Source organism: Schistocerca cancellata, chromosome 10, assembly GCF_023864275.1.
Source record: "Schistocerca cancellata isolate TAMUIC-IGC-003103 chromosome 10, iqSchCanc2.1, whole genome shotgun sequence".
NCBI classification, from domain to species: Eukaryota; Metazoa; Arthropoda; class Insecta; order Orthoptera; family Acrididae; genus Schistocerca; species Schistocerca cancellata.
Window position 1 is genome coordinate 64,671,755 of NC_064635.1, and position 16,854 is coordinate 64,688,608.

Here is a 16,854-nt window from a genome sequence, read left to right on the forward strand (position 1 = left end):
TTTGGTGTGGTCATCGTGTGTCATGAAATAAAAGTGCCAGACCCACGATTTGGGATGCAAACACAAGGAAATATGGCGGATGAGGATTTGGAAGCGAACTGACCAATTGTTGTGGCAGTTTGGCAACGGCTAACTGTTCAGCTGTGACGTTGTTCACTTTGATTGAAGGAAACCAGCTCCCATACATGAAGTGTCAACTATCAAGTAATTTTAATCAGACAGCAGTCTCTTGTTACTGCCCGAGATAAAACTTCCTGGTGATTACAACTGCTTGCCACCTAGGATTCAAACTGGGAGCCTCACCTTTTGCGACTAGCGCTGCTAATGACAGAGTGACGTGGGTGAGACTTGCGACCTGCTGGCACCTCTCTCCTGTCTTCCAAACCTCTCCCACACTCCTTGCGAGACTAGCACTCGTGGAAGAAAGGGTAAGGAAGTTCGGATTCTGGTGGGCCTAAAGCTGCGAGGGAGGGCCGCAAGTCCTGCCCGTGTCACTCTTTCACCGAGAGAAAGGCGAGGTTTGGAGTTTGAGTACCAGTGTGACAGACAGTTTAATTGCCAGCAAGTTAGAAAATTCATTGTGAAAAGTTGCTCTCATGTGTATCTCTGTTACGTACCTCAGTTTCAGCCAGCCGGCAGAGTCCGAAACGGAAGCCGACTCGTCCGGGCAGGAGCGCAGCAAGTCTGCGGATTCCTCAGGGAGCGGGGGCGGAGCGACGGTCGGCACCAGCAACATGGAGCCCGCGCGGGTGCCTGCACCCACTAAAGTGGCGGCTGTGCACCGTCGCGGGAGCCGGCCGCCGCGGCCTGCCCGCCAGTCCCACGACTACTTCCCCCCGCACCCTCTTCCTCTCCCCCATCCCCACCCGTCCTTGTCTTCTGCAGCCTCTACTCTGAGTCTTGATCTCGATCCACATATCGACCAGGTGAGTGTCATGAGGTTCACACTTTTGTTGGCGTGTATTTGAAATTATCCAGCAGTGACAGCAGAGGGACTGTAAATAACTTCTAGAACAATGTGGAAATTCTGTGTTGCAAATAGCAAGCAAGAAATCAAAATTGAGGTCAAATGACCCTTTACTAGAATGTGAGGGTGCATTAACGTACTAAAATGATTGTCTGTGTGAGTATGTATTCGTTACAAACTACACTTTATTCAACATGTGAACATCACTACAGATATTCAAATTTAGGTTATGACATGTTTGATACGCCTGCCATTATTGGTGATGGTGGGGTGCAGACAAATAGCAAAATTCTGCATGACCCGATGAAGTGTCGGAACATCGGTGCTGTCGATGACCTCCTGAATGGCTATTGTCAGCTCAGCAATGGTTTTGGGGTTATTGCTGTACATCTTGTCTTTAATATAACCCTACAAAAAGGAGTTACACGTGTTCAGATCCGGAGAATATGGCAGCCAATCGAGGCCCATGCCAGTGGCCTCTGGGTACCCCAGAGACAGAATGCGGTCCCCAAAGTGCTCCTCCAGAACATCAAACACACTTCTGCTTTGATGGGGGTTGAGCTCCGTCTTGCAGGAGCCACATCTTGTTGTAATCGGGTCACTTCAGATAATGGGGATGAATGCACACCACACATCAGCTATACCAGCTGAAGAATTCCGGTACAATGGGTAACCCTCATTCTGCCAATGGCCTTGTCAAGGAATGTAGGGGACTGGGTAAGCTCTTGCCCAAGGTGGGATACTGCTCCTAAAAGGCAAAACTATCAACGGCATGTTGTAACTATTTTATTTTATTCTATTTTTTTCCGCAATTGCAGATATGGAAGTTGTTGGGCTAAATTCCATCATCTGCAACTGTAATGAAAGACATATTAAGACCAAATGCATTTCGCTTTATTCTGGAGTATCTTCATTGGTCACAATAACTATGGTGTTTGCTCTCTCTCTCTCTCTCTCTCTCTCTCTCTCTCTCTCTCTCTCTCTCTCATAATTTGTTTTGCTGAGATCATGAACCATTTGTATGCCACAGTTCATAGTAGTAAGTTAAAGCTTGTGAACTGGTTGTGACCTTAGCAAAAAAACAGTAAGAGGGGAAAAAAAACATATTGTTACAGTGATCACTGAAGATGCTATAGAATAAAGTGAAATGTGTTTGGTCTTAATAAGACTTTCATTTAACCTGAAAAAGATTTTATTTAATCTATATAACTTGTAATTATCAATGGCATGCAGATGCAGAGAGGCAGTGGAAGCCACTGCTTGAAAGACACATAATGTGTATCCATGGGACCTAGATTACACCTTTCTTTCTCCCCCCCCCCTCCCCTTCTCCCCCAAAATAATACCTGTCTGAAGAAGCAAGAACATATTTATTGTAAATTTAGATTAAGCTTATTAGTCTGTATGTAGTTTTAGAATTGACTTGTCACCTATATCACAATCTTTAATTGTACGAGGCATGTTATGTGATAATTAAATTTTGATTTGATTGATTGATTTGACATATAGCCTGTAATTGGAAAAGTATTGTAACAATTCACCATCTTCAAAACATTGCAGAGAGTCTCTCATTCAAATCTCTGGTAGGAGACAGCCCATGGGAATGCAAACGTTCAAAAAAGATTAAAGAACTGATGAAAGGATAACATTGTAAGAGTCAGAGTATGGGACTTAAAGAGTTTGAATGTGATATTAAAGCTAGAAAATCTGAAAAGCGAAATGCAAAGGCTTGATCCACACGATTGTGAAGTGAAATGAAAAGAAGATAAGGATTTCTGGTCAGGTACCAAGAGCAGCAGAAAATGATATAATGATAGTAGGATTCGTTATGAATAAGAAAGTAGAGCAGAGAGAGCTACTGTGAATAGTTCAGTGATAGGGTTGTTCTCATCAGAATCAACAGCAACAACACATTTGAGATCTATGCCTACATTGCAAGCAGAAGATGAAGAGGTATAAAAAGTGTATGAGGATATTCAGTGGGTAATTAAGTACATACAAGGAGATAGTAATCAGATAATAATGGGGGATTGGAATACCAAGTTGGAGGAAAGAATAGAAGAAAAAGTCACAGAAGAATATAGGCCTGATAGTGGAAAGGAGAAAGACTAATTGAGTTCTGCAATAAATTTCAGCTATTGACAGTGACTAGCTGTTCAAAAATCGGAAGAGAAGATGGTATAGTTGGGTAAAGCCCAGAGACGTGGAGAAATCTGGATTATATAATACTCCATTTGAAATTTGGAAACCAGATATTGGAGCGTAAAGTGTACCCAGGTGCAGAACAGTGTGGAAAGAATTGGGATACTGAAGTACTGATGAGTGATGAGATTCCTCCAAGGCTGTAGATACTGAGACAGTGAAACCAGAATAGACATTATGTTGAACAGAAATCAACATCTGTCAGAATGGGAGTCATTGCAGTTGGATAGAAACATATAGGTACAAGGAAGGTAACGACAGAAGAAATACGTAAACTGTTCGATGGAAGAAGGAAGTACAGAGATACCTTTTACAATTTAAGTCGAGAAGTGATAGATAGTGAAGTCGCCATGTTTATCTTTGATTGGTTTTCATCTTTGGGATGAGTTATGTACTAGAAATTAGGTTTACGACCTGAAATCTATGTCGTACAGCAATAATAAATTTTGTGAAACAAGTCTAAAAAAGTGGTCCATTTTGTTAATACAATATACAGTGTTTAGACAAGAACCCAGAGTAGAATTAGTTAAAAAGTACAACAATGTTCAGGGAAAAACATTAGTCAAACAATGGAAACTCCCAAGTTGGAATATCAACAATCTAAGGGAAAGGATTGATTGCTACTTACAGGTAAGATGACAAGTCGTGTTGTAGACACACAACAAAAAGACTGTTACACATTTAGCTTTCAGCCAAAGCCTTCTTTAGAAAAGGAAACACATGCACATATATTTGTTAATTCATTCACACGAGCAAGCACACCTCACACACACATGACCACCATCTCTGGCGGCCCATACCAGAATGCGTTCCATACCGAGCTGCCGGAGATGGTGGTGCTCATGTGTGTGTGATGTGTGCTTGCTTGTTGTATGAATGAATGGTCTGTGCTACTCTTTCTTTTTCTGAAGAAGACTTTGGCGGAAAGCTAAATGTGTAACAGTCTTTTGTTGTGCCTGTCTGTAGCTCAGTGTGTCAGCTTTATGGTGAATAGCTATCTGATGGACTGACAGAATTTTAGAAGCTTTACTGTTGTCATACAGATTTGATTTTACGTATATAGAATGAAGTGGTGAGGGAAAATTTGTACCAAGGCCAGGATTTGAGCTCGAGTCTCCTGTTTACCGTGCAGATGCATTAGCCACTAAGCCATCTGGGCACAGCAGTTCACACAACTGCACGGATTGCCCTGGCATGCCTCCTTCCTCGATCCAAATTCTCACTGTCACCCCAGTGTTATTTAAATTCCCCCTTACACATGAACAGAATTGCTGAAACTCTCCACATTCTGGAATAACACCTCAGCATCAAACGTAAAAAAGGGGGTTGGTGTAGAAATCCATCCTTTTCTAGTATTGTCAGTATATAAATCACTTAGGAATTAAGTAAGTAGGAAGTGCAGGAAAGCCAAGGCAAAATGGCTGCAGGAAAAAGTGAAGAAATTGAAAGAGAAGTGGTTATTGGAAGGACTGATGCAGTATATAGAAAACTTAAAACAGCCTTCGGTTAAATTAAAAGCTAGGACACAATCGAAATTCTACTTTTAAATCCAGAGGAGAGAGTGGATAGAAGGAAAAAGTACATTTAAAGGCCTCTGAGATGGGAAGGACTTGTAGGATGATGTAATTGAGGAAGAAATGAGAGTTGGGATAGAAAGTGTAGGGGATGCACTATTAGAGTCAGAGTTTAAGAGAGCTTCAGGAGACTTGCAGTTATGTCGTAGAAATTTCCAAAATTGTGGGGAGAAGTAGTAACTACACAATTGTTAAAACAGTGTGCAGAATCTAGGAGACTGGAGACTTGGGAAAGTATTTTCCATGCAATCCTGAAGATAGCGAGGGCAGATAAGTGTGTGACCTGTCACACAATCAGCTTAACAACTCGTGTTAAGTTGATGACAATAATAATATCTTTAAAAAAAGGAAAAAGGAAATTGAGGATCTGTTAGATGACCAGCAGTTTGGTTTCAGGAAAACTAAAGCCTCCAGAGGGGTAGTTATTATGTCACAGTTGACAACAGAAGCAAGACTTAAGAAAAATTGTGACACTTTCAGAGGATTTGTTGACGTGGCGAAAGAACTTGGCAGCGAGATGGTGCAACATGTTAAAAGTTCTCAGGAAAACAGGAATAAGCTGTAGGGAAAGTCTTGATATACAATATGTTTAAGACACTAGAGGGGGGAAAATGAGAATGGAAGACGAGGAATGAAGTGCTCAGATTAAAAAGGATTTAAGAGAGGGATGCTGTCTTTCTTCCCTACTGTTCAATCTATATGTTGAATACGTGATTACAGAAATAAATGAAAGGTTTGAAAGTAGGATTGAAGTACAGGATGAGAGGATGTCGATAATAAAATCTGCTGACAACAGCATTGCTATTGTGAGGGAAAGTGTGGAAGAATTGGAGGGCCTGTTGATTGGAATGAACAGTGTAGCACATTCAGAATAAGCCTTTGAGGGTAAACTGAAGAAAGACAAAGGTAATGAATATTCTATCACTGAATCAAAATAACACACGAAAGAGGTAGAAAGGAGGACATTAAAAGCAGACCAGCACAGATAAAGACAGTATTTCTGGCAATAAGAAGTGTACTGGTATCAAACTTAGGCCTAACTTGAGAAAGAAATATAGAGAATGTGCTTCTGTAACACAGCATTGTATGAAAGTGATGACAATGGACAATGGGAAAACCAGAAAGAAGAGAATAGAATGGTTTGAGATGTCGTGTTATACTTATACTATATGGTATATATAAAGTTTTATTGTGACATGTGCACCTAGTGTTTTGGTGTTAGTGGAAATGAGGCATCATATCCAAAGACCAATGCTTACCAATAGAATATAAATAGTCACAACCTGATTGCTATCACTTGAGTGTTTGTTACTATGTACAACAACAATTGAAATATAAAAAATGGTAATAAATTAAAATCTCTGTGTAGTTCACCATAACTTTGAATGCCAGAATTTAGTTTCAGTGAATTTACATTACATAATAAAAAGGTCGCCAACTCCTAAAATGAGTAACAGTTAATTTAGTAAATGACTGTGATGACTTTGAAATCGCAAACATATTGTGTGGCAAAGACAAAGTGGCAACTGAACAAAATGCCTATATTCTAGTGTATGTGTGAAAGGCACAATTACCATGAACACAAAAGATGTTAATTTGGAATATTATGGTGTTAGGTTCCTTAATGATCACAAATATTAATAAACACTAACAACACTGTACTGTGTTACGTAACTCATGATAATGCTGTCTGTGTGGAAATATGCTTAACTATGAGAAAAACTGATTATTATTCTTTATATATTACTTTGCAAATGATTGCATCTCAGATTAATGCAGTAATAACTTTCATTTGTGGCAACAACTATTTTTCGGTGCTTGTGTTAAGTCAGAGACAAAGGAATTAATGATGTTAGCTGCCAATGGGCATTGATGTTCGTCAGTGTGGCAGATTGAAAACTTATGCCGTACCGGGACTTGAATCTGGCTCTTCTGCTTAGTAGGCAGATGTACTGATGCCTATGCCATGTGTACACAATAGTACGCCTCACATTGGCCCAGTTGCATCAGATACCTGTTAAGAGTTTGAGCCTGATGTGCATTTGGAGTGAAGTGGTCATTGGCTCTCATCACCTTTAATTACATATGAGATGTGACCAAAACTACAGGGAATTTTTTTTGTTAATGTATCTTTATTTATCAACATCAGCTTTGTGCTTTTCAGAGTAATGAACCTCGTACAACATACTGAATACTCAGAACAATAGCAATAAGGATGGCTACCAATTATCGCAGATGGGCTTACGAAAAAATGCAACTAGTGGCACAAGTTAACTTATGACTACTAGTCTGTAATGAATAGAAATCATTTGTGCAAATAAAGAACATCTTTAAACTTCTCAATAGCAAAGTATACAGAATATTGGTAACCTAGTGTCCATGACTCTCAACAAGTTCCTAGTGATCCAAATATGCAGTGCGCTTGATCTACATTTCACACAAGTCAGACTGAACTGACGCTGAGCCAAGGCAATATGCTGGCGGCAACTCGGCAGTTTGAGGCACATGGTATGCTCATTCCACAGGGTGCCAATGTGATGACAGGTGGCTAATGTTAATCAGACTGTAGACGAGAAAGAATGCAATATTAGTGTCATTATTTTTAACACTACACTATGAATGCATGGCTACGTTCATAGTATAAGGTTACAAATAATGACAATAAGAAACTTCCTGGCAGATTAAAACTGTGTGCCGAACCAAGACTCGAACTTGGGACCTTTGCCTTTCACGGGCAATTCTCTACCAACTGAGCTACCCAAGCACGACTCACACCCCGTCCTCACACCTTTACTTCTGCCGGTACCTCGCCTCCTACCTTCCAAACTTTACAGAAGCTCTCCTGCGAACCTTGCAGAACTAGCACTCCTGAAAGAAAGGATATTGCGGAGACATGGCTTAGCCACAGCCTGGGGGATGTTTCCAGAATGAGAATAACATTGCATTCTTTCCCACCTACACTCTGATTAAAATTACTTGATATTTGACACTTCGTGCAGAGGAGCTGGTTTCCTCCAATCAGAACACTCAACATCACACCCAAACTGTTTGCCTTTGCTAAACTGCCACAACAGTTGGTCATTTACTTTTAATTCCTTGTCTGACATTCTTTCTTGGTGTGTTTGGATTCCGAATCACTCCCCTTTTTTTTTTCTTCCCCCTCTCTTGCTCCATCGTTATATACACTCCTGGAAATTGAAATAAGAACACCGTGAATTCATTGTCCCAGGAAGGGGAAACTTTATTGACACATTCCTGGGGTCAGATACATCACATGATCACACTGACAGAACCACAGGCACATAGACACAGGCAACAGAGCATGCACAATGTCGGCACTAGTACAGTGTATATCCACCTTTCGCAGCAATGCAGGCTGCTATTCTCCTATGGAGACGATCGTAGAGATGCAGGATGTAGTCCTGTGGAACGGCTTGCCATGCCATTTCCACCTGGCGCCTCAGTTGGACCAGCGTTCGTGCTGGACGTGCAGACCGCGTGAGACGACGCTTCATCCAGTCCCAAACATGCTCAATGGGGGACAGATCCGGAGATGTTGCTGGCCAGGGTGGTTGACTTACACCTTCTAGAGCACGTTGGGTGGCACGGGATACATGCGGACGTGCATTGTCCTGTTGGAACAGCAAGTTCCCTTGCCGGTCTAGGAATGGTAGAACGATGGGTTCGAAGACGGTTTGGATGTACCGTGCACTATTCAGTGTCCCCTCGACGATCACCAGTGGTGTACGGCCAGTGTAGGAGATCGCTCCCCACACCATGATGCCGGGTGTTGGCCCTGTGTGCCTCGGTCGTATGCAGTCCTGATTGTGGCGCTCACCTGCACGGCGCCAAACACGCATACGACCATCATTGGCACCAAGGCAGAAGCGACTCTCATCGCTGAAGACGACACGTCTCCATTCGTCCATCCATTCACGCCTGTCGCGACACCACTGGAGGCGGGCTGCACGATGTTGGGGCGTGAGTGGAAGACGGCCTAACGGTGTGCGGGACCGTAGCCCAGCTTCATGGAGACGGTTGCGAATGGTCCTCGCCGATACCCCAGGAGCAACAGTGTCCCTAATTTGCTGGGAAGTGGCGGTGCGGTCCCCTACGGCACTGCGTAGGATCCTACGGTTTTGGCGTGCATCCGTGCGTCGCTGCGGTCCGGTCCCAGGTCGACGGGCACGTGCACCTTCCGCCGACCACTGGCGACAACATCGATGTACTGTGGAGACCTCACGCCCCACGTGTTGAGCAATTCGGCGGTACGTCCACCCGGCCTCCCGCATGCCCACTATACGCCCTCGCTCAAAGTCCGTCAACTGCACATACGGTTCACTTCCACGCTGTCGCGGCATGCTACCAGTGTTAAAGACTGCGATGGAGCTCCGTATGCCACGGCAAACTGGCTGACACTGACGGCGGCGGTGCACAAATGCTGCGCAGCTAGCGCCATTCGACGGCCAACACAGCGGTTCCTGGTGTGTCCGCTGTGCCGTGCGTGTGATCATTGCTTGTACAGCCCTCTCGCAGTGTCCGGAGCAAGTATGGTGGGTCTGACACACCGGTGTCAATGTGTTCTTTTTTCCATTTCCAGGAGTGTATTTTAAATATTGAATGGGAGACTCATGTTGCTAGCCTGAAGTTTGACGGTGTGCCCCAGCAGGCCATCGAGAGCCTGTTGCGGACACACGTTGGGACAGTGCCGATCCGGCCACTGGTGACGCACCCGGCACTGCACCTGCTGTGGCCACAGCCGGCCAGCACCCTCGAGCTGGATGGCCCACCCTTCGTGCCTTCCAAGGACCTCGGCATCTCTGTCATACAGGGACCTGTATCAGTGCATAGGTGAGCTGCAGACACAGTTTGGAAAGACTCTCTCTCTCTCTCTCTCTCTCTCTCTCTCTCTCTCTCTCTCTCTCTCCTCTCTCCCCCTCCCTCCCTCCCTCCCTCCCTCCCTGTTTCTCTCTCTTGTTCCCCCATTTTTTAAATGCCCTCTACCCATAAATAAGCGACCAAAGGGAAAGGAGGTAAGTTTTGGCGTGTAAGCGAGCGACCGGTGTGAGGGAACAGAGTTTATCGACTTCCGGTAAACATCAACTGTGTGTAAATAACCGTGCTCTCTTGTCAGTCCCAGTGTTAAATGTACTGCATATCACAATTGCTTTCCACTCGCAATTCTGGATTCGAACTGGTGTGATATCGTAACAGGGGTCACATCTCCTAGTTCTTAAAGGTAGCCAAAAGGGAAGGTTTGAAAGGGGCAAAATGGTTTGGCTGCACACTAGTGGAGATGGTCACAGTGAGGTTTGGCTGTTGCACACATACTGGTGTACAGAGGCTCACAGAACAAGAGCTCACTCCACCCATATTACAGCAGACAGAACTTTTCCTTGTTTTGGAATAAAAATAGTCTTACGTACAAAATTAAATATGACATCAGTGACATGTTTTACCCTTCTGGGGCATCATCAGATTATGTAAAAGTAGCTGGATATGTAACCCATCTGTCATAAAGTCATATAAAATGGAATGGGTGCAACAGTAAGTGGATATTATTTTCCATTTTATGTGGCTGTATGACAGATGTGTTACATATTCAGCTACTTCTACACAATGTGTCAAGGGTGAAATGTGTCATTGATATTAAATAATTTCACAACCAAGACTGTTTTTGTTGTGAAGAAATTCCTGCAACAGTGGAGTGGAATAATTTTTAATGAATTATTCTTAAAAGAGTTGTTGCCGTGCGAGTTCAGTTACTCAACAGGAATCAAAAATGTTTGTTATTCCCTTCCTTTGTTCTTATCTTTCTCCTGATGCTGATTTAGAAAATTTATTATGCTCATCATTAGCGGCATTTTAAAAGTTTTACGTCTGTTATTCCTGCTCCCACAATCTTTGTTTTGGTGATTTCTCACAATACTGTCCCTATTCCTTTCTCAGAACTGATAACTGAACGTCCTTGAGGATGTCAGAGTTGTATTTTCTAATGTGTTTAATCCTTAGTGTTACTTGTACCCAATACTGGAAATCTGTTTTAATGAACTGTTTGGGGTCACCTGTAGTACAAATATAAAATAAAATTGAAAAAAATAGTATCAGTACCAAAAAAAGTGATATCGTGACCACAGTAATAAAACGGAGAATTGTGAAGCTCTGCATATCAAAAAATAAATTGTGAGCAAACCTCCTGTATGTCATCAAAATGTTTCATTCTGGGTCTCCAGCTCCAACTCTCACTGTACAAAACCACTGTTGTTGTTAACGAGGTTCTGATCTTGCAGTACACAGTAACTGTTACTCTTCAGCAATAGTAGGTACAGGATGACACAGAAAAATGGGAACGTTTCCACAATCCAATAAAACTAGAAGTGATGAAGGAAAGAAATTGCATTCATAGTAATTGAAACCTTACAACTTTACCATTTACGAAACATTGATGACATTCATCATTTTTTAAAAATCATGTCCTTTAGATGGCGTCCTGTTCGTATACAAATCTGCTGTTGAGATTCCTAATTGACCATTGCAACATCTCAGCTGGGATACTGTGAATTGCATCCTGAATTCTCTGTTTTAACTTACCCAGGGTTCTTGGTCAAGTTGTGTAGACTTTGCTCTGGAGGTAGCCCCACAATAAAAAATCACAAGCGGATAAATCTGGTGATCTAGGAGGCCAGGGAATGTTACCGAATCGTGAGATCACACAGTTGCCAAAAAACGCAATGATTACTGTGCAGTATTTGATGTCGCTCTGTCATATTGAAACCAGGGTTCTTGAACGTTTGGAAAGTCGGTCAGTGCAGTTGTGATGAAAGTTCATAACATCTCCATGTAACAATTGGCAGTGACAGTTATTGTGTTTCCCTGTTCATTTGTGAAAAAATACGGTCCGATAATCCCATCTGATGAAACACCACACCATACTGTCATTTTACTAACATGTAAATGGCGCTCATGATTGTAATTAGGATTTGTGTTTTCCCAGTAACGGTAGTTCTATGTATTCACATAATCTGTGAGATGAAAATGTGCCTCATCTGACATCCACAACTTGTTTAAAAATTCACCGTCTTTGTCTAGTTTTGGTATCATTAGTTGACAGAATGCTAATCATAACCAGTAATTGTTGCCCTTCAGTTGTTGCACCACCTGTAGTTTGTATCGACCAAATTTTAAATCAAGATGAAGAATTCTGCGAACACTCTCCTGGGGCATTCCAACCACTGCTGCTTGCTTACCGTATTTACTCGAATCTAAGCCGCACTTGAAAAATGAGACTCGAAATTAAGGAAAAAAATATTTCCCGAATCTAAGCCGCACCTGAAATTTGAGACTCGAAATTCAAGGGGAGAGAAAAGTTTTAGGCCGCACCTCCAAATCGAAACAAAGTTGGTCCATTGTAATATGAGACACAATTTAGGTCGAATGAAAGACGATACAGCTACAGTAGTTTGGTTCGAGTCGTAAGCTTAGCAGTTAAGCTTTGCCAGGTAGCCATTGCTATGCGTCAGGCGCTCCGTCCGTATTTATACGGGTACCCTTCCTTTTTCACGTGCTTCGTCTGGTTTGAATCGATTGCTTATTTTGCTTTGATCTGATAAGTGCCGTTTTCTTTGTTATAGGTGTTTACGTCACTCTAAGCTGAAAATGCATTACTGTACTGTGTCATGCATTGTTTGTCGCATTCTGATAGTGCGTGTTTACGGCCTGTCGCCGCTCGCGGCATGACTTGCTTTTGTGCGCGCTACCGCCGCTTTTTTTTTTTTTTTTTTTTTTTTTTTTTTTTTTTTTTTTTTTTTTTTTTTTTTTTTTTTTTTAAAAAAAGAGGAATCGTCTCATTAGCCAAACAAGAACCAAATAATAGACTGCGTATGATAGAACATGTCCTGAACGAGAGTTAGGCGCAAATTTTTCTCCGTTTGAAAATCTTTGCGGCTTCTTTAGTACATCAAATTCTGCACAGAAATTAGTCATCTTACATTTAAAATCTAGTCAGTTGCCGTGCTTCATTTCTGACTATATCACTATTAGGCATAAGAATAATACGAATATAAACATGGCACGATACGTATATTCCTTCCGCAAATATAAACATGACACGATACGTATATTCCTTCCGCGTTTGCTGTTGTCTCACTCTAGTTTCGTAGTTTATTAGGCAGACAGGATTTAAATGAGATAGCAGCAAACACGAAAGAATACATGGCAAAATGTTTATTTTCGTATTATTCTTATGGTGAAGAGAATACTGCATGTGATCCACATTTCATCAGGTTCCTATTAGCAACCATCTCTTCTCACAGGTAGGAAAAACTCGGAACGTAGAGTTGGCCATATTGACAAGCATCCCTAACAGTATTGCCAGTCGGATTTTCGTAGTACATTGAAATTCTGCTACATTCGAAGATGAACAATACGGAATTTGTATTTACTTCGTTGGACAATGTATGAAAATGCAGCGAGGAAAAAAAAAAAGGTTTTGGCGCCAGTATTTATCTTAGTGCCCACAAAACATGTTTGTGTAGCACTACATATATTCGACGGCAGAAGTTAGTTGTGGCGGCACCTACCAACATTTTTCAGAACTTCCGCTTGCTTTGCACTCGATTCTAAGCCGCAGGCGGTTTTTTGGATTACAAAAACCGGAAAAAAAATGCGGCTTAGATTCGAGTAAATACGGTACGTATTGAACGCTGTGGATTTGGTAAAACAGACTCTCGTACAACATCAATGTTTGCTGGAGAAGGCACACTTCTTTGTCATCTTGTTGGTTTCTTCTTCAGGGCAAACCAATCTCCAACATTTTATCTCATGTTTCAACATAAAGGCATCATGATGTTCTAAATTATAAAAATGTCGAAACTCCCTCTGTGCTGCTACCAAACTATCACTGTTTTTATAAAACATTTTATAGCTAATGCATGCTCTTGTCCGTTTCACTGATCCATGATTACTGAAATGGCGGACTGTTTACTCGCTACCTGTCACAAATCCGCAGTGCTGCTACCTGCCCATGGCTGCCACTACTCATTTCAGACATTCCCGTTATTCTGTTTCATCTGTATATTAGCAGAAACATAATTTGAGAAGCAAAGATTGAACATTGTCACAATAATGCAACTGGAACTGTGGCAGATTTTTTAAATGCAAGACCGTTTCGCCTACCTGACAACCTAGTAAGCGTGACGTACAGCAGATGCCTTCATGACCCTCTTATCAATAAGAGTACTTCCTTAGATTACAAGATTGATAATAAAATTTTATGGCTCACTCATTGTACATTGTCAATACTTCTTTTTTAAGTACATGTTCCTCAGGTGCTGACTCAGTGGGGAATTTGTTCATAGTAATTGTAAATTTAGGAGGAATATGTTCCTCAAGTTTAGGCGGATGAAAAATGCATAGTCAAATTCAAAACTGCCCAAATTTCCCTCGAGAGTGGCCCTTTGTAGAATGTCTGAAATTGCGACTTTTGATAAAAAGTGAAGCACGAGAATGCACACGCAAGGTATTTATATCATCATAATCAACTTGCAGAACAACAACATGCAGATGAAGAGAGCATTGTAGAAAGATAGAATGAAGACACAGAAGTGAAAGGGACAATGTACTGCTTGTGGCTCATACCGCATTTATTTACTAAGCGTGGTGCTATTTTGTACTACTGTGATGGAGTCAGTTGGTGTATTCAAGGTTCACCTTGCATTTTATATGTTTTTATGATGGATGGATTACATATCCAGGTACTGTTGTATTCATTTTCCATTTTATATGGGTTTTATATCTAGCTACTTTTACACAATCTGATGGTGCCCCAAAAGAGTGAAATGAGTCATTCAAATTAAATAATTTTGCAACCAAGACTGTTTTTATTCCAAAATAATTTGAAACTGGTTGCTGTAGCTCCCTGCCATAATATAATGGAGTAATTTTTGTATGTAGATGCACCAAAGCGCAAAGAAACTGTTGTAGGCATGCATGTTCAAATACAGAGAGCTGTAAATAGGCAGAATATGGCGCTGTGGTCAGCAATGCCTATATAAGACAACAATTCCCTGGTGCAGTTGTTAGATCTGTTACTGCTGCTTCATTGGGAGGTTATCAAGATTTAAGTGAGTTTTAACGTGGTGTTACAGTTAGTGCACAAGTGATGGGACATAGCATTTCTGAGGTAATGATGAAGAGGGATTATGCCATTCAACCATTTCACGAGTGTACCATGAATATCAGGAATCCCGTAAAACATCAAATCTCTGGCTTCGGTGTGGCCGGAAAAATATCCTGCAAGAACGTGTCCAACAATGACTGAAGAGATTCGTTCAACATGACAGAAGTGCAACCCTTCCACAAATTGCTGCAGATTTCAATGCTGGGCCACCAACAAGTGTCAGCATGATGACTGCACAACACCAAGCTTTACGCCATGTCTGGGCCTGTCAACACCGGCATTGGACTGTTGATCTAGACAAGTCTTGTTCCAATTTGTATCGAGTGGATGGACGTGTATGGGTATGGAGACAAGACAGTTTAAGCTAGTTGAAGCTCTGTAATGGTGTGGGGCGTGTGCAGTTGGAGTAGTATGGGACCCCCGATACGATTAGATACGACTCTTACAGGTGACAAGTATGTAAACATTGTATCTGATCACCTGTGTCCTTTCATGCCCATTGTGCATTCTGACGGACGTGGGGAATTCCAGCAGAACAATGTGACATCCCACACATCCAGAAATTCCACAGAGTGGCTCCAGGAACACTCTTCTGAGTTTGAACACTTCTGCTGCCTACCAAATTCCCCAGATGTGGACATTGTTGAGTATACCCAGGATGCCTTGCAACATGGTGTTCAGAAGTGATCTACCCGGGATGCCTTGCAACATGGTGTTCAGAAGTGATCTCAACCCCCTCATACTCTTATGTATTTATGGACAGCCCTGCAAGACTGTTTGTCAGTTTTAAGACTGTTTGTCAGTTTCATCCACCACTAGTTCAGACATTAATCAAGTCCATCCCACGTCATGTTCAGCGCTTCTGCGTGCTCACAGGGGCCCTACACAATATTAGGCAGATGTATCAGTTTATTTGGCTATTCAGTGTATTTTACGTGTTTTGAGTCAGAACTTCTTAAGTGCTTCAAGAAATTGTTGGGATCTGCATAACATTTAAAAATATATGTTTTATGTTTGTACACATTACTTTTAATTGCAAATAGCTTTTGAAGCATTCGTTTTCTTTTTTTGACAGAAAATTGTATTATGTTTTAGAAGTCTGCTTAATTTTAAAGATATTTCTATTGGTTTAATAGTTTTTGTTTTGTTTTGAGTGGCCTTTTATCAGCTATTTTTAAACATTTCACTGCAAACATCCTGTAATAGTATTGTTTTTCCATAAATGATAGGTACACGTAACACTATAATTTTATGCTAAAAAGTTCCACCCCTGTTTAGGTAAGGTCTATTACATATTAATTTCTTTATATATGATATATGAGAAGGAAGTGAATACATGCGCATGGAAATTTGTAATAATTACCTGGAAATACGTGGAATTTTCATTGATCCCCCCCGCTGCCAAGAGTTTGAGTAACCATTCGGAGAAGCTTTTTTTTTTTTTTTTTTTTTTTTGAAAGGTAGAAGAGCTGATTCTGTGAAATATTCAGGGGCTGTTCAAATCGCGTAACTCTATATTTTGATGAAAAAGAAAATATCTAACAATGGAAACTCCAGACTGGAGTATCAACAGTAAAAGGAGAAGATAGATTGCTACTTACCGTACAGATGACATGTTAAATTTCAGACAGGCACAGCAGAAAGACACTTACTCATTAGCTTTCAGCCAAAGCCTTTGTCAGAAAAGGAAACTCAGTCACATTCATTCACATAAGCAAGCACATGTCTGTCCCATCACCAGCAGTGTGGACCAGAATGTGTTCCGAAACGAGCTGCCAGGGATGGTGGTCATGTGTACATGAGGTGTGCATGCTTATGCAAATGAATGTGAGTTGGTTACCTTTTCTGACGAAGGCTTTGGCCGAAAGCTAATGTGTATCTTTTTGCTGTGCCTATCTGCAACTTAATGTGTTATCTGTACAGTAAGTAGCAAT

The 16,854-nt window shown here is 41.5% G+C and overlaps 1 protein-coding gene across 2 annotated transcripts in view; it reads left to right on the plus strand.

Annotated features, from left to right (window-relative positions):
• The window catches only part of LOC126106853 (uncharacterized), a 154,380-nt gene that overhangs the window by 31,492 nt on the left and 106,034 nt on the right, over nucleotides 1-16,854 (plus strand). Inside the window, exons 7-8 of one of the 2 annotated variants that reach the window (XM_049913246.1) lie at nucleotides 623-926; nucleotides 9,410-9,594. In XM_049913246.1, coding sequence (XP_049769203.1) covers nucleotides 623-926; nucleotides 9,410-9,594 — 489 coding nt within the window. The remainder of the gene's footprint in view (nucleotides 1-622; nucleotides 927-9,409; nucleotides 9,595-16,854) is intronic. The other variant, XM_049913247.1, reaches the window with a different exon arrangement.